Source organism: Hypanus sabinus, chromosome 1, assembly GCF_030144855.1.
Source record: "Hypanus sabinus isolate sHypSab1 chromosome 1, sHypSab1.hap1, whole genome shotgun sequence".
In the NCBI taxonomy this organism is placed as follows: domain Eukaryota; kingdom Metazoa; phylum Chordata; class Chondrichthyes; order Myliobatiformes; family Dasyatidae; genus Hypanus; species Hypanus sabinus.
The window spans coordinates 143875893-143896222 of record NC_082706.1 but is presented as its reverse complement, the minus strand read 5'-3'; the positions used below and the strand labels follow the sequence as shown (position 1 = coordinate 143896222).

General features: G+C 41.2%; 2 protein-coding genes across 5 annotated transcripts in view; one reads left to right on the top strand and one right to left on the bottom strand.

Moving 5' to 3' along the window:
• Positions 1–20330, top strand: part of rmc1 (regulator of MON1-CCZ1) — a 76219-nt gene that overhangs the window by 27331 nt on the left and 28558 nt on the right. For all 4 annotated transcript variants that reach the window (XM_059977924.1, XM_059977913.1, XM_059977933.1 and 1 more), the window contains 8 exons: positions 3195–3279; positions 3365–3421; positions 7964–8050; positions 12162–12302; positions 13837–13940; positions 15177–15266; positions 15349–15454; positions 17526–17637. In XM_059977924.1, coding sequence (XP_059833907.1) covers positions 3195–3279; positions 3365–3421; positions 7964–8050; positions 12162–12302; positions 13837–13940; positions 15177–15266; positions 15349–15454; positions 17526–17637 — 782 coding nt within the window. The remainder of the gene's footprint in view (positions 1–3194; positions 3280–3364; positions 3422–7963; positions 8051–12161; positions 12303–13836; positions 13941–15176; positions 15267–15348; positions 15455–17525; positions 17638–20330) is intronic.
• The window catches only part of LOC132398489 (leucine-rich repeat-containing protein 15-like), a 146344-nt gene that overhangs the window by 118251 nt on the left and 7763 nt on the right, over positions 1–20330 (bottom strand). The window lies entirely within an intron of this gene.

Genomic DNA, 20330 nt, shown 5'->3' with positions numbered 1-20330 from the left:
AAGCAAGAATGGACAAAATTTCCAGTTGCAAATCTACTACAATTAGTATCCTCAGTTCCAAAATGATTAAAAAGTGTTATTAAAAGGAAAGGTGATGTAACACAATGGTAGACGTGCCTCTGTCCCAACTTTTGTTGAGTGTGTTGCAGCCATCAAATTCTAAATTTGAGGATATTTACAAAATACAATTAAGTTGGTCAGTAAAACTATTGAAAATCTTTTCTTTGTGCTTTTGTCATTTAAATAAAGTTCACATGAAGTAACATATCACAGATTTTTGTTTTTATTGCATTTTGGAAAATATCCCAACTTTTCTGGAAATGGGGTTTGTAGAAAGGTTTTCCTTTCTACAAATCGAGGAATGTCGGTATAGATTCAACTGACATTGTGGAACATGAGAGTAACCAAACAGTTTCACATTTTGTTGCCTTCCTTGTTTTTGCATACAAATTTGGATGATTAATTTAGTTGTGTTCTATTTTAGTCAGGTTTTATTTTGATCTTTTAGGAAAATGCTCAAATCAGTAGATTATTAAAATGCATGGGGAACAAGACAGAAGTCCCCAATAATGGGACTTGGACTCACAAAGTTGTGAAATGGTTCTCTTTCCTTAAAAGTGGTTGGCCCCATTTTGTAGAGAGGGAGGAAAGCTGTTGAACCGTTTGTAAGGAAACTAAGGGTTAGGGAAGACGGTTGGCCAAAGAACAAAGGGGAAATTGTGAGGGTTTGGAGGACGGAAGTGATTAGTTATCTGGATGGGTGAAGGTGCAGGGCTAGAGGAAGTACAAGAAAGTCGAAGAGGGAATCAAAAGTGGAAGCTGTTCTTGGCAGTGTCTCCAAAGCAGTACATTGAACATAGAACAGTACAGCACAGTAGACACCTTTCAGCCCTTGATGTTGTACCAACCTTTTAACCTACTCCAAGATCAATCCAACACCTTCCTCCCACATGGTCCTTCATTTTTCTTTTTTCCATGAACCTATCTAAGAGTCTAGTAAATATCCCTAATGTATCGCCCTCTACCACCACCTCACGCAGTGTGTTCCATGCACCTCTCACTCTCTGTGTGAGAAAGACCTACCTCTGATATCTTCCTGTACTTTCCTCCAATCACCATTAAAATATGATCCTAAACTATTTCTAGTGATTGTGATCTGTATGCTGTGTAAAGCAGGCCCGGGTGGTGAAACAGCTCTAGATGTCTCTGATGAAAGCAGCACTTAATTCTCCACAACTCCAGTATGTGCAAAGATGGAACCTAGTGGTAGAGAGAGAAAACTGAAGGTTCCTGATTGTGGTGGTGCATTGCAGCTTGCTTCTGTGCTTGTTGACATGTGAATGATAGAAATAGTTTAGCATCATTCTTTCGGAACCTTCATTTCACTTTTTGATTTGAGCTATGAATAAAAAGGAGAAGCAGTCTTGTTCTGATTCTTAAAAAATATTCCTGTAGTGATTTTGTAAAAACATATATGGTATTGGAAAATGCATTTCTTGCTATAGAGAAATGACATTAATGACAAGGCAATAGTTTGCACTGCTGATTACTTTGAGGAGAAATTGTAGTAATTGTTACATTTTGTAACTCCAAAAACTAATCAAAAGAAAAAGCACAGGAGCTGGGGATACGAGTTCTCTTATTCTTCTTTTAGTGGTGTGGTGGCATAATGATGTACAGTACTTGTTACATGTAAACCGTAATGAATTATGTGAACAAATAAGATTGTTTAATCAAACAATATGTTTACAATATTACTCAAACATTACGCGAAGGATGCTTGACAGTTGCGGCAGGGCTTGAACACGATCACCTCTTATAAAGCTCTATCAAGCAGCGTATGTGATAACAGGGTTTTGCTTTCCGATGAGTTCAATGCCTTCTATGCTCGCTTTGACTCTGACAACATGGAGGAATCATCGCAAACTGGCACAGCCTCTGTGATTTCAGTCTCAGCCTGGTGTGCAAGCAGCGAACCCACAAAAGCATGCGGCCCAGACGGGGTACCTGGCCAAGTACTGAAGACCTGTGCTTTAGCAGTCTGATGTACCCACCTGCTTCAGGCAGGCTTCAATTATACTGGTGTACTTTACTGTCTTTGCAAATGGTGCAGCAAAAGAAAGTGACTCTAGTTTCTGGTAACAAGTACTTCTGTTGTTAATATTTTAGTCCTGGGATCTTCCATATGGTTTTTCCACTATAAGACTTTAATGGGCTAAACCTTGATACTAAATTGATGTCAAGTACTGTATACAGTCTGTTATTAATGTGAAATTGGCAGCAAATTCAGGAATGAAGAAGCAATATGAAGTAACTTAGAACATAGAACAGTACAGCACAGGAATAGGCCCTTCGGCCCATTGTGTTGTCCTAAACATGGTGCCAGGTTAAACTAAATCTCTTCTGCCTATATATGATCCCTTCCCTGAACATTCATGTATTTAACAACCTCTTAACTGCCCCTATTGCATCTGCTTCCACACCAACTGTTTTTGACTGCTGTTATTTCTCAAGAACCTGTGCTGGGGCCTTAATATTTTTTCATCACCCTGTCAGTGCTTTGGATGGGTTAATAGAGACTTGTACATCCTGGTGTGAAGCAATGTAGAAAATCTCAAAAACTTTCTTTGAATTTTCCAACCTCACTTCACGTACATGTGGTCTGAATCCTCCTCTTGCCCCATTCTGTTCACACTCTTGTTAGCTCTCAGGAAACAGCAGTAATTGAAATTCTTAAAACCAATTTTTTTTTGACAACACGCATAAAATGTTGAAGTGACTCAGCAAGTCAGGCAGCTGAGTTACCATCTCTCCTCCTCTCCTGCTCACCTGCCCATCATCTCCCCCTGGATCCCCTCCACCTTCCTTTTCTTCCATGGCCCACTGTCCTCTACTGTTGGATTCCTTCTTCATCAGCCCTTTATCTCTTTCACCTATCACTTCCTGGTTTCTCACTTCATCCCCCTTCCCCATCTACCCACCTTCCCCTTCACCTGGTCTGATCTATCATCTGCCATCTTGTAATCCTCCTTCCTCCCACCTTTTGCCCCATTTCTTTCCAGCCCTGATGAAGGGTCTTAGCCTGTAACTTTAATTATTTCCTTCCATAGATGCTGCCTGACACTTTGTGTATATTGCTCGAGATTTCCAGCAACTGTCGAGCCTCTTCTGTCATTTTTTTGTTCTTTTCAAAGAATGGAAGACAAAGGAGAAGTAAAGTGCATCAAATTTTCATTTGGGAACAAGATTTTAGCTGTGCAACGAACACCGAAGGCTGTGGTGAGGAATGTGTTATAGCCTCTTTCTTCAAAGATTTTCATAAGGAAGTGTCATGCTGTGGACTAACATTTCTCATGTTTTGTAGGATTTTATCAACTTCATTCCTGATCTGCCTTCAACAGAATACTCGCAGGAATGCAAGGTAATAGTTGTAGAGGGATACAGTACAGGAAGAGGTCTTTCAGCCCAGTAAGGTCCTGCTGACAATTGACTGTCACTGATAATAATGTAAACTTAATCTCATTTCTATGGATGTAACGTGTTCTGTTGAATTTGCTGCCGTTTATAGAGTCATGCAGCACAGAAGAAGACCCCTTGCCCCATTGTGTCTATGCCAACCTTTTATCCCATCTACGTTAGTCCCAATTGCCCGTGCCAAGTCTGCATTTTTCTACACCTTGCCTAAGAGTTGGAGTCAGTCTAAATATCTTTGAAGCATAATGACCGTATCTGATTCCACCAGCTCCTCCGTCAGTGAGCTCCAGATATCAAACTCTCTGTATTTAAAAAAAAATATTGCCCATCCAGTGCCCTTTAAACTCCTTCCTCTCACCTTAAACCCATGCCTCTTGATTTTGATATCCCTACTATGGGAATTAGATTTTATGTCTTGTCAGTGGTACTTATAATTTTATATAGCTCTTTTAGGGTACCCTTCAGCTTCCTTCACTTCAGGAAAAGCAAATCTAACCCCTTCAGTCCTTCCTCCAAACCAAGCAACATCCTGGTGAATCCCCATCTGACTGTTCTCCAGTGCAACTACATCATTCCTATAGTGTGCTGAGCAGAACCACACACACTGCTCCAGATGCAGTCTAACCAGAGGTTTGTAAAATTACAACATAGCATCTCAAATCCTGTATTCTGAGCTGTCAGTTAACAAGGTAAGCATGCTATATGCCTTTTTCATAGCCCTATCATGTTGCCACTTTCAGAGAACTATGGACTTGGATCCCTAGGTCTGTTCAACATTCCTTGATGCTCTACCATTTATCAAATGTGTCCTCCTCCTATGTGACTTCCTAAAATGCACTTGTTGGGATTGAATTACATCTTAACCAGTGTTGTGCCCAACATTCCATTTCACCTTTGGCAATTTTCCTCATTATTCACAACATCACCAGCCCTTATGTTATCTACATTTTTACTAATCAAACCTCTTATATTTGCAACCATGTAGCTAATACATATAAACAAATAAGGGTCCCAGCACAGGTCCCTTCTGTACGTCAGTGAGTATAGGAATAGAGTGAGGTGGAGGATAAATGTGTGGCTGAGGGATTAGAGCTGGGGACAGAGATTCAGATTTCTGGATCATTGGGACCTCTTTTGGGCCAGGTGTGACCTGTACAAGAAGTACGGGTTGCACTTGAATCCGAGGGGGACCAATATCCTAGCAGGGAGGTTTGCAATGGCTATTGGGGAGAGTTTAAGCTAGAATTGCTGGGGGGTGGGAATTGAACTGAAGAGACTGAGGAAAGGGCTGTTGGCTCACAAATTGAGAAAGCTTGGAGACAGTATGAGAGGGAGGATGGGCAGGTGATAGAGAAAGGATGTGCTCAGGCCAATGGTTTAAGATGTGGCTATTTTAATGCAAAAAGAATCATGAACAAAGTGGATGAACTTAGAGCGTGGATCAGTATTTGGAGCTACAATGTTGTAGCCGTTATAGAGACTTAGATGGTTCAGGGGCAGGAATGGTTACTTAGAGTTTCAGAAAGGACAGGGAGGAAGGCAAAAGAGGCACTGCTGATCAGAGTTAGTGTCGCGGCTGCAGAAAAGGAGGAAGTCATGGAGGGATTGTCTACTGAGTCTCTGTGGGTGGAAGTTAGAAACAGGAAGGTGTCAATAACTCTGCTGGGTGTTTTTTATAGCCTACCCAGTAGTAAAAGGGACATCAAGGAGCAGATAGGGAGACAGATACTGGAAAGGTATAATAATTACAGAGTTGTCGTGGTGGAAGATTTTAATTTCCCAAATATTGATTGGCATCTCCCTAAATTGAGGGGTTTAGATGGGGTGGAGTTTGTTAGGTGTGTTCAGGAAGGTTTCTTGACACAATATGTAGATAAACCTACAAGAGAAGAGGCTGTACTTGATCTGTTATTAGGAATTGAACCTGGTCAGGTGTCAGATCTCTCAGTGGGAGGGCATTTTGGAGATAGTGATCACAATTCTACCTCCTTCACCATACCATTGGAGAGGGATAGGAACAGACAAGTTAAGAAAGTGTTTAATTGGAGTAAGGGGAAGTATGAGGCTATCAAGCAGGAACTTGTAAGCATTAATTGGAACAGATATTCTCAGGGAAATATACGGCAGAAATGTGGCAAATGTTCTGCATAGCTACTTTCCAATGAGACAGGAAAAAGATGGTAGGGTACAAGGACTGTGGTGTACAAAGGCTGTTGAAAATCTAGTCAAGAAGAAAAGAAAAGCTTACGAAAGGTTCAAAAAAACTAGGTAATGATAGAGAACAAGAAGATTATAAGGCCAACAGGAAAGAGCTTGAGATTGAAATTAGGAGAGCCAGAAGGGGCCTTGAGAAGGCCTTGGTGAACAGGATTAAGGAAAACCCCAAGGCATTCTACGTATATGAAGAGCAAGAGGATAAGATGTGAGAGAATAGAACCAATCAAGTGTGACAGTAGAGGGTTGCAGATGTTGTTCCCTTATTCAAGAAAGGGAGTAGAGATAGTCTAGGAAATTATAGACCAGTGAGTGTTACTTCAGTGGTTGGTAAGTTGATGGAGGAGATCCTGAGAGGCAGGATTTATGAACATCTGGAGAGGTATAATATGATTAGCATAGTCAACATGGCTTTGTGAAAGGCAGGTTGTGCCTTACGAACCTGATTGAATTTTTTGAGGATGTGACTAAACACATTGATGAAGGTAGAGCCGTAGATGTGGTGTATATGGAGTTCAGCAAGGCATTTGATAAGGTACCCCATGCAAGTCTTATTGAGAAAGTAAGGAGGCATGGGATCCAAGCGGACCTTGCTTTATGGATATAGAAATGGCTTGCTCACAGAAGGCAACGAGTGGTTGTGGATAAGTCATATTCTCCATGGAAGTCGGTGACCAGTGGGGTGCCTCAGGGTTCTGTTCTGGGACTCCTTTGTGATTTTTTATAAATGACCTGAATGAGGAAGTGGTGGGATGTGTCAGTAAATTTGCTGATGACACAGAGGTTGGTGTTGTGGATAGTGTGGAGGGCTGTCAGAGGTTACAGCGGGACATTGATAGGATGCAAAACTGTGCTGAGAAGTGGCAAATAGAGTTCAACCCAGATAAGTGTGAGGTGGTTCATTTTGGTAGGTCAAATATGATGGCAGAATATAGTATTCATGGTAAGATTCTTGGCAGTGTGGAGGATCAGAGGGATCTTGGGGTCCAAGTACATAGGACACTCAAAGCTACTGTGCAGGTTGACTCTGTGGTTAAGAAGGTGTACAGTGTATTGGCCTTCATTGAGAGCAGGATTGAGTTCAAGAGCCGAGAGGTAATGATACAGCTATATAGAACCCTGGTCAGACACCACTTGGGAGTACTGTGCTCAGTTCTGATCACCTCACTACAGGAAGGATGTGGAAACTATAGAAAGGGTGCAGAGGAGATTTACAATAATGTTGTCTGGATTGGGGAGCATGCCTTATGAGAATAGGTCGAGTGAACTCAGCTTTTTCTCCTTGGAGTGGTGGAGGATGAGAGGTGACCTGATAGAGGAGTATAAGATGATGAGAGACACTGATTGTGTGGATAGTCAGAGGCTTTTTCCCCAGGGCTGAAATGCCTAACATGAGAGGGCACAGTTTTAAGGTGTTTGGAAGTAGGTACAGAGGAGGTGTCAGTGGTAAGTTTTTACGCAGAGAGTGATGAATGCGTGAAATGGGCTGCTGACGATGGTGGTGGAGGCTGATACGAAAGGGTCCTTTAAGAGACTCCTGGATAGGTACATGGAGCTTAGAAAAATAGAGGCCTATGAGTAACCCTAGGTACTTTCTAAAGTAAATACTTGTTCAGCACAGCATTGTGGATCAAAAGGCCTGTATTGTGCTGTCGGTTTTCTATGTTTCTATTGATAGTCACAGTTTATCAGTCAGAAACGCATCCTTCCATCGCTACCATCTGCCTTCTGTTACTAAGCCAACTTATCGTTAGCCTTGAATCCCCTGTGCCTCAAGCTTCTGGAACAACCTACAAAGTGTGTTTTTGTCCACTGCCTTGCTAAAGTCCATATTGGCAATGTCTTTCACCCTATCTTGATCACAGTTTCATCATATCATCACCCTATCTTCAAAAACTCAAAATAGTGAGGCAGGATTCCTTCACACAATGAAATAGTAGTTTAGGGGCAGGAATGATCATAGACTCAGCCCAAAGTTGTGTCCAGAATAATGGACTTTACCTTAAGTACAAGCCAGGCAGCCATTTAGGAGACTTTACCAGGATATCCATTCTGAGTACTCTTATGTTCTCCCATGTGTCATCTAAAACTTCCATGTATCTGAATAACAATCTGTTAGTCCTACCTTTCCCTTAACTACGTTTTGTAATTGTAATAATATCATAAGTCCAACGGTTGATGATTAATGATTTTAATTAAAACCTCTTCAGTCTGAATGCAACTTTTTTCTTGTCCCCTGATTAAACTACATCTTTTTATTTTTTTTCCACTTTAGACCAAAAATGCCAACATCTTGGGGTTCTGTTGGACCAGTGCTAATGAAATTGTATTTATTACTGACCAAGGAATTGAATTTTACCAGGCAAGTAAGATCTTAACAAGCTGCCATGTTTTTTAAATGCACAATCCTATTCTGTGTTTTTTTATCATCATCTTATCTCTCTCCACCAATAATTGTCAGAAAACATGAACTCTGTAATAACCATGTGAAAATATTTGCAGTTGGGAAGGAGTTTGTATTCCAGTACATTTTCTCTCTTTCAGTGAGTCACTACCTTGAACTTTGAGCCGCTCAACAACAAGTTTGGTTTATTTGTTTCTCCTTTATAGCAAGGTTGCCTCTGTCAATAGTGATGCAAACAGCAGTTCAGGAGGGTGACTCACCATTACCCTCATCCAGGGTTCACTGTAGTTGGCTGACAAATACTGCCTTGCCAATGTGCTCATATCTATAGAAGGAGTCAGAAATACTATTTCCTTGCCTTGTCCTCTTATCCCTTAACTTCTGAAATATCCAGAGATTAAGCTTTACAGCTCCTTGGGGAAGGGAATTCCAAAAATTCACCTCTTCCTATTTCACCCCACTGGCATCCCCATCCCACTTCCACGCTCTTTAGTCAGGTGAAACATGGGAAATGTTCTCCATGTATCTTCTCTTCTGAATGGACCTAAAGTTTTGTATGCTTTATTGAAGTCCTCTTTCTTCTAAACTCCAGCATAGAGACCTAGCCTAATTGATCTCTCTCTCTAATTGACCTGCCATCCCACAAACCAGTTCAGTGAATTTTCAATGCAATAATTCTGCCCTATTATAGATAAGTTATACCAAGACTGAAAAGTCCAGTCTCACTATCTCACTAAGATAGTTGTATTAGAGCATCTTTACTCTTGTACTCAAACTCTAGCAATTTGCGTTCTAACTGCTGCTTTCAGCGATCTCTGAACAAGCACACCTTGTCCCTTGAATATCTATATTTCCCCGGTCTCACAGCCTCAAAACACCACTGCAGGGTTCCTCAGGGCCGTGTTTGAGGCCACTCATTCTGACTGCTTCATCAGTGACTTCCTTCTATCATAAGCTTAGAAATGAGAATATTTGTTGATAATTGCACCATCCAACTCCTTGGCAGGCAAAGCAGTCAAATGCCTGCATGCAGCAAGACCCAAACAACATTTACTGTGTAGGATGAAAATTGGCAAGTTATATTGGTGCCCACTGGAATGCCAGACAATAACTGTCTCTAAAACAAGTGCTGTATCTATCCACCTATCTTTGATGTTCCATGACATTATCATCTCCACCATGGCTTGATTGACCACAACCTCAGCTGGACCAACCATGTAAGTACAGTGGTTGTGGGAGCTCCACAGATTGGAATTCTCCTGACAATCGAGTTTTTCCACCTTCTGCAATGCAAAGGAATACTCTCCTCTTGCCTAGATGAGTGCAGACCTATGGCTCTCGTGAAGCTGAATGCCACCAAGGACTAAGCAGCCTTCTTGATTAACAGCCCTTCCACTACTGGTCCATGGTGACTGCATCTACAAAATACATCACTATTAAAAGATAAAGGTTAAAGATGAAAAATGAAAGATGAAAGTTACTCACAGCACCTTCCAAATCTGCCATAAAAAAGGGCACAGGGGAACACCACCTCCAGCAGGTTCCGCTCCAAGTTGCACACCACCCTTTCTTTCTTCCCTCCTCACCACTGGGTCTAAATCCTGGAATCTCTTCCCAGTGGCACTAGGGAGCACCTTCCCCAGAAGGACTGCAGTGGGTCAGGATGGTGACTCATCCCTACCTTCTCGAGGGCAACGAGATGGGAAAATAAATGCTGCCCTTCCAGGCATAGCCGTCACAAAGATGAATATATATGAAGAAAACAAGATCATACTCATTCATGACTATCTGTGGCATTACTTTAAGTACTTTGTTGTGAAGGCAGTTTGCATTTCAATTTAGTGCCTATATATTTGGCCTCCTTACAGGTTTTCCCATTGTTTCTCTGCCACAGATGCTGCTTGTCTGGCCGAGTTCTTCCAACATTTCTGTGTCAAATTTCAGCATCAGCTGTTTTATTTGTTTCTTTTTACTTTGCATACCATGTTTTTGACTTGCAGATTTGTTTCTGTCCTCCTTGACTGCTCTCAGTTTCTCATTCCCCTGCTGAACTAGTTTAAATCCACTTCAAAAGCACCAGCAGTGCAATTATAGGCCTCTGCCCTGTGCTTCTAGTCCCTTCCGATTTGTACAGGACCCGACTGTCCTGGAAGTGGTCCCTGAGTCTCACTCTCACCCCTGCACCACTGCCAGACATACATTCCTTTCCTCTGTGCACAGCTTTATGGTATTGGAAGGGTTCCTGAGATTTGTACCTACATGATTTTGCTCTTTAACCTTGCTCCTAGTTCCCTAAAAACGGTGAACCTCACCCTCTTCTTTTGTTGCTGGTATCCATGGGAACCTCACTGTTTCACTCCTCACCCTGCTCCTTCAAATTGGTTTGCAGCCATTCCTTAACATCTTTGATCCTGACACATAGGAGGCAGCATGTCTCCCTTAAGTTCTATCTCTGGCCAGAAGAACACTTGCCTGTCCCCTTTTCTGTTAAATCCCCTATCGCTGTTCCTTCTTCCCCAAACCATTGGTGCTGTGCTGAGGACTTGTCATATTCTCCAGCATCCCAAAGAGGAATATCTATTAATAGAACATAGAACAGTACAGCACAGGAATAGGCCCAAACCAATTAGATTAGTAATCAAATGGCTAACCAAGCTAATCTCTTCTGCCTATACAATGTCTGTATTCATATATTTTCCATTTTGAGATAGAAGGATTTGTGGGCTATGTGGACTACCTGCTCCTAGCCTGCAAGGTCACCCCTCTTTCCCCCCCCCCCCCCCCGTTCTCTCTCTGCCTGCCTAATATTGGGTGACCATCTTCATAAGCATGCTGTGCTCAATCACTTAGCCTTGAAACTCTTTGCTGTGACTCCAGCACTGAAACCAGGAGACGGGGTTGCTGCCACAGGAGATACTTGCTGCTCTTGTGGTCACCTAGGTGACTGGGAGTGTCCATGATTTCCCACGTGGTTCAGGATGCACATTCCTCCTGCTAGAAACATCAGCTGGTACTGATGCTGAGCTATGGGTTCCTGAAGGATGTTGGTAAAATAACTTGACCATCAATTAATTCCACTATCACTGTTAACAATGTGAGTTTTTTGTTTATTTCTGATTTATTGGTTATTTTAAATTCCCCAGGTGCTGAGGTTGGGTGGGAAATTATGTCCACTGTTCAACAATCTAGATTTTTGATCACTTGTGCAACACTGTCTACCATAACGTGTAAAGCATCCAAACACTGCAGCCTTTGGTTACTGGTACACCGTTTAGTATGTGGCATCAATTCAGCATAACTTAAAGAACTGATTGCAGACTTCAGGAAGTGGAAGGAGCGTAATGTACACCAGTCTACATACATTGGTGAATTGGGCATGGACAGAATTTGCAGCCTAAAATACCTGGGTATTAACATCGGGTGATCTGCCCTGGACTCATCACACAGACGTAATCACAAGGAAGATGCATCAGTGTGTATATTTTCTGAGGAGGTTAGAGGGGTTCAGCTTGTCACTCTTTGGGGAAAAAAAAACACTTCTACAGATGTATTGAAAGTATCCTGGCAGGTTACATCATGGTCTGGTACAGCGATTTGAACACACAAGTAGTAAGAAGTTGCAGAGAGCAGTGGACTCTATCTAGTACATCATTAGCACGTTACTCCTCACCATTAGTAGTATATACTGGAGGCTACAGCTATCACCAAAGATCCCCACCATCCAGGCCATCTACTTTCAGTTATTATCAGGCAGGAGTACAGAAGCCTGAAGTCCCACACCACTATGGTCAGGAGCAGCTACTTCCCTTCAACCATTTGAATCTTGAACCAAGCTGTGCAACCTTAATCACTACCTTAGTAGAGCAACACAAAGACCACTTACAGCACCCCTCGTTTTCAATAAAAGCACATGATTTTAATTGTGTTCTCTCTTGTATAGTTTTAAATCTATGTTTAATTTTATTGTAAATGTTGTATCTCTTGGTATACCTGTGTTGTTTCTGTGCATTTGTGTACTTGTGCATATGACAATGAACATGACTGACTTTATTGTTTTTGTTGCTCACAGGTATTACCCGACAAGCGTGCTTTAAAACTTCTCAAGACACACAGCATCAATGTCAACTGGTACATGTACTGCCCTGAAAGTGCTGTCCTCCTCCTGTCCACCACAGTGCAGGGTAATGTCCTACAGCCATTTATTTTCAAGGTAAGTTGTGTTCTATTCTCCAGTCATGCCCCCAGCATCTGTACACCCACCTGTTCACTATTGTGAAAAGAATGCTCAAGCATTGAGAACAATGCAAGTAAAGATTTGTAGCAAGGATTACAGAAACTAGGGTTCTTTTATACTGAGGAAGAGGAAGAGAGGCCTTTAAAGTTACAATGGAGTTTTGGTTGGTTAAACCACAATTTCCACTAATAGGGAGAGTGGTTCAGGAACAGTTTCTTCCCTTCGGGAGATTTTGTTACTCCTTTATTTGCACTATTTAGCTATTTTGTGATTTAATAGTAATCTTTATATCTTTGCACTGTATACTGCCACAAAATGACAAATTTAAAGATTTTTTGAAGATTTTAAAGATTAGCTTATTTGTCAGATAAGACCATAAGACAAAGGAGCAGAATCAGGCCATCTGACCCATCAAGTCTGCTCCACCATTTAATCATAGCTGATCCTTTTTCCTATCTCATCCTCAACCCCAGTTCCCGGCCTTCTCCCTGTAACCTGTGATGCCATGTCCAATCAAGGACCTATCAATTTCTGCCTCAAATACACCCAATGACCTGGCCTCCACAGCTGCATGTGGCAACAAATTCCACAGATTCACCACCCCTTGGCATAAGTGTCAAAACGTATAGTGAAATGTATTATTTGCATCAATGACCAACACAGTCCAAGGAAGTGCTGGGCACAGTCCACAAGTGTCGCTATGCTTCTGTCACCAACCTAGCAAGCCCACAACTTACTGATCCTTACTAATATAGACACCATTGGAATGTGGGAGGAAATGAGAGTGTCCAGAAGGAACCATGTTTGTGAGGAGAACCTACAAGTTCTTTACAGACAGTGGCAGGAATTGAACCGCAATTGCTGGTGATGCGAAGTGGTTATGTTGGCCTCTCGGCTTTTATGTCCTATACGTGATAATAAGTCTGATTCTGATTCTGAAGGTGGTTGCTGTTAATTCAATAGGAGAGTAAAGGAGATGTTTCTCAGCACAGAGTATGCTCACAATGCTGCCTTTCTGTTTGTGCTGTTTGAGATCACTGATCTAACTTTACGTGCTCAGAAAAATAAAAACTGGGAGGATGAGGAAATGTGAATGGGAGAGTGAAAATCAGCAGTGGCCTGTGGTAAGATGTTATGGAGCTCAGTGTCTGTGCTGACCGTCAAGCTAATTACACATTCCCATATATTGCCCACTGGATTCAACCATTCTGTTTAGAAAACAATTCATTTCTTAAAACATTTACCCTTGAGTACAGTGAGCTTAAAATCTTTTAAATTTTCAAGAAATTTGATGAATGAGCAAATTCAAGACTGACATCAGTCGGTTGTTGTGCACCGAGTAATGGTGGTAATAGGGGATATCTTGAGGAGTAAGAGAAGATGGTAGCTTGGACTCAGTTGATTTACTAAGGAAGCCTGAAGAGCTGATTCCAATGAGATAGCTTGCCTTGTGTTGTGTCTTGTGTTTGATTGTGTTTCTGGAGCCACTGACTTTAATTTTACTCTACAGAGTGGAACAATGACAAAAATGCCGAAATTTGAAATTGAACTGCCTGTCTCTCCAAAGTCTGGGAACCCCTCTCTCTCTGACAGAGATATAATAATGGCTACTGTGTAAGTTCCATGCTGACATTAAACTACAGCATTATATTTATTTACAAGAACCTTCAACTATGTGGGAGCTAACTATTCAGTTACGCAAGTTTCATTGGTGAAGTAATATTTAATCATCCCCTCTTAATCTACTTTGTTATGGTCTTGCACTGTATTGTCTACCTGAACTGTACTTTCTCTGTAGCTGTTACACTTTATTCTGATTCTTTTATTGTTTTATTTTGTACTACCTCAATATACTAACATTTCAAATGCAACTTTAGCATTCATTTCAAGAGTTCTTGAATACAAGAGCAAGGATGTGATGCTGAGCCTTTATAAGGTGCTGGTGAGGCCGCACCTTGAATATTGTGAACAGTTTTGGGCTCCTTATCTAAGAAAAGATTTGCTTGCATTGGAGAGGATTCAGAGGCTGTTCATGAGGATGATTCTGGGAATGAAAGGGTTATTATAAGAGGAACGTTTGATGGCTGTGGGTCTGTACTTGCTGAAACTTAGAAAGATGAGGGGGGATCTCATTGAAACCTTTTGAATGTTAAAAGGCCTAGACAGAGTAGGTGTGGAAAGGATGTTTCCCAGGGTGGAGGAGTCTAGGACAAGAGGGCACAGCCTCAGGATGGAGGGGCCTCCATTGAAAACAGATGTGGAGAAATTTCTTTAGCCAGAGGGTGGTGATTTATGGAATTTGTTACCACAGATAACTGTGGAGGCCAGTTCATTGGATGTATTTAAGGCAGAGATTGATAGTTTCTTGATTGGACATGGTATCAAAGGTTATGGGGAGAAGGCCAGGGAATGGGATTGAGGAGTGGAAAAAGGAATCAGCCATGGTGGAGCAGACTTGATGGGCCAAGCGGCCTAATTCTGCTCTTATGTCTAAAGATCTTGTATTGTGTAATGGGTCCTATGTCCTGATGAATGCTCTTGGCTCAAAATGTTACCTCTTTATTCCTCACCGTGGATGCTGCTTGAACTGTTGGGTTCCTCCAGCATTTTGTGTGTGTTACTCTGGATTTTCAGCTTCTGCAAAAGCTCTTGTGTATACTCTCTAATGAATTGATCTGTATGAACAGTATGCAAGACAAGATTTTCACTGTACCTCGGTATGTATAACAGTAATAAGCCAAGTCCAATTCTCTGTCAGTTATTTAAACTCACCCTTTTTCTTTTGATATTTTCTGCTCACGGGATTAATTTTACAACGTCAATAATGTGTTAATTTGTTTTTCTCACAAGATATGGTCAACTCTACGTTCTTTATTTGAAGTATCAACCAAGAGCTCCTAATAACCCTGGGGCAGAAGTAATCATGTATTATTTACCTAGGTAAGTCCTGGTGGTTGAGATCATAATCAGTCTGTTCTTGACCCTGGAGGGATTTCCTGAATGTATATCCTTTTAATTGCAGGGAAGGACAGTGTAAGAAAATGCATATCTTAAAACTAAACACCATTGGAAAATTTGCTCTGAATGTGGTTGATAACTTAGTTGTGGTGCATCACCAGAGTACCCAGGTAAGAGCTGTAATTCCCAGTCACTAACCTCCGACAGTGCAGCTCAGGAAGATGTTCAAGGATTTATCCAGCAATGATGGAAGGATTAAGACTTACCAGCAAAAGTCTTAGGGTCATGCAATTGAGTCGTCGTCTATTGTCATACGTCGTAGCACATAGGACCATAAAACACAGGAGCAGAATTAAGCCAACGCGAGGAAATCTGCAGATGCTGGAAATTCAAGCAACACGCACAAAATGCTGGTGGAACACAGCAGGCCAGGCAGCATCTACAGGGAGAAGCACTGTTGAGTGCTTCTCCTTATAGATGCTGCCTGGCCTGCTGTGTTCCACCAGCATTTTGTGTGTGTAGCAGAATTAAGCCATTGGGCCCATCAAGTCTGCTCCAGCATTTGATCATGACTGATTTATTTATTTTCCTCTCAACTCCCTTCTTCCACCTTCTCCCTGTAACCTTTGACACTCTTACTAATTGTGCTACAGTAGCATAGTGGTGCTTGTAACACTATTACAGCATCAGTGACCCGGGTTCAATTCCGCTGTTCTCCCCGTGACTGTGGGGTTTCCTCCCAGATATGGGTTAGTAGGTGAATTGGTCACATGGGTGTAATTTGGTGATACAGGCTCATTGGCCGGAAGGACTTGTTACAATATTGTATTTTTAATAAAAATATAATCAAGAACCAATCAACCTCTGTTGTAAATACATCCGATGACTTGGCCTCCACAGCCGTCTGGCAACGAATTCCACAGAGTTACTACTGTCTGGCTGAAGAAATTCCTCCTCATCTCAGTTCTAAATGGACTTGCTTTTATTCTGAGGCTTGCCCTCTGGACATAGACTCTCCCACTACTGAAAACATCGTCTCCATGTCCACTCTATCTAGGTCTTTTATTGTACATGTATGCACAGGTACAATGAAAAAGTTACTTGCAGCAGCATCATAGTTTCAAGCATCACATTAGCAGTACTGACATGAAAAATATAAAGTAACATAAATTATGCACATTTTTTACAAGAAAGAACACAAGTAGAATAAAAGGAAATCAAAGTCCATTTTAGTGTAAATTGAGCTAAACTGTAGTGATTAGAGTTTTACATTTGGTTCAAGACCTGAATGGATGAAGGGAACTAGCTGTTCTTGAACCTGGTGGCATGAGACTTCAGGCTTCTGTACCTTTAACCTGGCCCATATGGTGAGGGTCTTAAATTTATGTTGCCTTCTTGAGGTAGTGCCTCCTGTAGATACTACTGATAGTGGGAAGAGATACTGGGCTGAGAAACTGCAGCTTCTTGCATTCCTGTGCATATGGATTGCTTGTACCAGACCATGATGCAACCAGTCAGGATACTTCCAGTAACATGTAGAAGACTGTTAGAGCATATAACATGGAAGCAGGCATTTTGTCTAACTGAGTTCACACCAATCATCAAGCATTTATTTATACCAACCTCGTTTTACTTGGTCATGTGATTCCATAATTGAACTGTCTAGTGAAGTTATGTACTTAGTATACCTGGTCTTCTGACCACCATATCCTCTTAGTTGCTCAGATTCCAAAGATTTCTCAGTCCTGTTCTTAATGATACTCAGTAATTGACTATCCACACATGGTCCTTGAGTAGAGAATTCCCAAAATATACCACCCTCTGAATGATTACTCCTGAAATTATACCTCAGTTCCAAATAATCACACATCCATCCCTCAAACTGAGAAAATGACTCCTCATTTTAAAAAAGGGAAGTAGCCCCTCAGCATTCACCCTGCCAAGTCTTCTGAGAATTTTGTACAATTTGGTGAGATTGCCTGTAATTGGAGCCATAGAGTTATACAACACAGAAGCAGGCCCTTTAGCCCGAATCATCCATGCTGACCAAGTTGCCTATGCAAACTGTACCATTTTCCCAGCAAAGTAATATACAAGTTGGGATAGTTTGTGGACCTTATGAATTGCAAGTGATTTGATTATAGGTTCTTTTACAGATGTTCTCTAGACAAGAAACGCTGTAGATAGAGAAGTAGGAGTTCAAGAATGTGATCCTGCACTCTGTATTTTCTGTTTTCACAGACCTCTATGATTTTTGATATAAAACTCCGAGCAGAATTTGATGGGGCTGTCACCGTTCATCAGCAAGTCCTTCTACCTCTGTCCATTCATCCCTGTAAGATTCCTCGTGCAGGTCTGTAATTTCAGGACCATGTTCTTCTTGCAGTTTACACTGAGCTTGTTTTCAATCATTGTTGAAAGAGATCAAGGGATTTCTAAAAATTAATTTCTTCTTTAGACGGTCTCCCACTCCCAGCTATCCCATGGTTAAGTTAAAAGCGCACTTGACACAAGTAAAGATAACAATTAGCTTTATTTGTCACATGTCCATCATGTGAAATGAGTCATTTTCATTCATTTGCATGAATTTAACCTAATCACTGGCGCTGCAAAAGTATGAAACTAGCCATTATGTACTGTGCTGTCCAGTAGATACTCAGGCTCAGGAGACGGGAAACCCATCCTTAAGACCCCCTCTTTTTGAGAGGGGAGTGGTGAGAACAGGTGTAGGAAACAGAGGAGGCCCAGTTGAGTCAGTGTGGACAACTACTGGGGTGTTGGCAGTACAGAAATGTAGTGTTTAGAGCAGGGGTGGCCAACCTTTTACATTCCATGCATTAATTTTTTCACACATGAGTTCAGATGCGCTATACAACTCTTGTAACCCCATTCAATTCTTGTAAAAATATGTTAATATAGACATATTTAGCATTTTACATGATATATTGATTTAATATAAAAACAAGATAAACATTACTTTCCTTGATGAAACTTCTAACAAATATATTTTGTTTTCTTTTGATTTCATCCTTTTTCTTAATCACATATTCTTTCTGTAACTCAGACCCAAACACTAGCTTCAGTTTTCCTTCTATTTCAGTCTGATATTGTGTTTTATAGCGTCTATTAAGATCATGTCTTCTATTATGTGAGAAAGTATTTTCACAAACAATGCACAACGGTTTTCCTGATGGACCGGCTATAAATAAGAACTCATTTTCCCACTGTTCATTGAGTTCACGGTTACTATCACTTTTTGCTTTTCTTTTGCTCATTTTCTTTTGCACTGTGATGGGTAACTGAATGTAAAAACAAGGCTTAGTTTTCTATAAAGTACAAAACTGCAAATGTTCACAAAGGACAAGCAAAGCACAACTCCATAGCGCACGAGTGTCAATTGTAAACTGACTGGCAAAAACCTGCGACGCACCGCTGGTGCAGACGCCTGGCACCTCAGGATCAAACAAGTATCAAACGTGTATTGAACAGTTATGGAACGACTGCAGAACAAAAGTCCTTCTTTCCTAGTTTGACTCACTGAACATTTTTTTTTAAATTGAAAACATTAATGTGAAAGAAGATAACATTGGCCAAAAGATCTGTATGAAATAATAAAATCGCTATAAATAATTACGAAATTTTAGATTTATTCTCAGTAAAGCCCATTTCTAGCTCGAAGCTACTTGATTTCCTGTTAATAGATTTTTTTTACAAATCAGTTTTTGGTTAATACTTTTTGCAGTAGGCTTATTTGTTTATTATTATCACTGGGGTGCAATACGTCACTTCTAATCATCCAATGCGCCACTTTTGGCACATGTGCCATAGGTTGGCCATCCCTGGGTTAGAGTAACGCTTATAGAGCACCAGCAACCTGGGTTCAATTCTACTGCTGTCTGTAACCTTTCACACCCTGATTTATCAAGAATCTGTCGACCTCTGCCTTAAATACACCCGATGTGCTGGACTTCCCGGCAGCCTGTGGCAATGAATTCCACAGATTTACCACCTCTGGCTAAAGGAATTCCTGCTTATCACCATTTTAAAAGGATGCCCCTCTATTCTGAGGCTGCTTCATCTAGACCTAGACTTCCTTCCTATAGGAAATATCCTCTCCACATCCACTCTATCTAGGCCTTTCAACATCCGATGTTTCAATAAGATTTCCACCCCCATCTCATTCTTCTAAAGTCTAGCGAGCACAGCTCCAGAGTCATCAAATGTTCCTCATACAATAAGCCTTTCATTCCGGGAATCATTTTCTTGAACCTCCTTTGAACCCTCTCCAACATCAGCACATCCTTTCTTTGATAAGGGGCCCAAAACTGCTCACAATACTCTGTGAGGCCTTACCAATGCCTTTTAAAGCCTCAGCATTACATCCTTACTTTGATATTCTAGTCCTCTTGAAATGAATGCGAACATTGCATTTGCCATCCTCTCCACTGACTCAACTTGCAAGTTAACCTTTAGGAAATCCTATACAATGACTCCCAAGTTCCTTTGCACCTCAGATTTTTGAATTTTTCGCTGTTTAAAAAATAGTCTTCACTCGTATTCCTTCTACCAAAGTGCATGACCATACACTTACCAGCACTGTATCTGCCACTTTTTGGGCCATTCCCTTAATCCATCTAAGCCCTTTTGCAGCCTTCCTGCTTCCTCAGCAGTACCTGCCCTTCCGTCTATCCTCTTATCATTCACAAACTTTACCACAAAACCAACATTTATGTCATCAAATCATTGATATACAACGTAAGATGAAGCAATCTCAACGCCGACTCCTGCGCAACACCACAAGTCACCAGCAGCTAATCAGAAAAGGCTCTTTAATCCTACTCTTTGCCTTCTGCCAATCAACCAATGCTCTGTCCATGCTAGTATCTTTTTTGAAATAACATGAGTTCTTATCTTGCTAAGTAGCACCTTGTCAAAGATCTTCTGAAAATTCAAGTACCCAGCACTCACACTTCAGTCTATCCTGCTTGTTGTATTCTCGAATAATTCTAACAGATTTGTCAGGCAACATTTTTCCTTAAGGAAGCC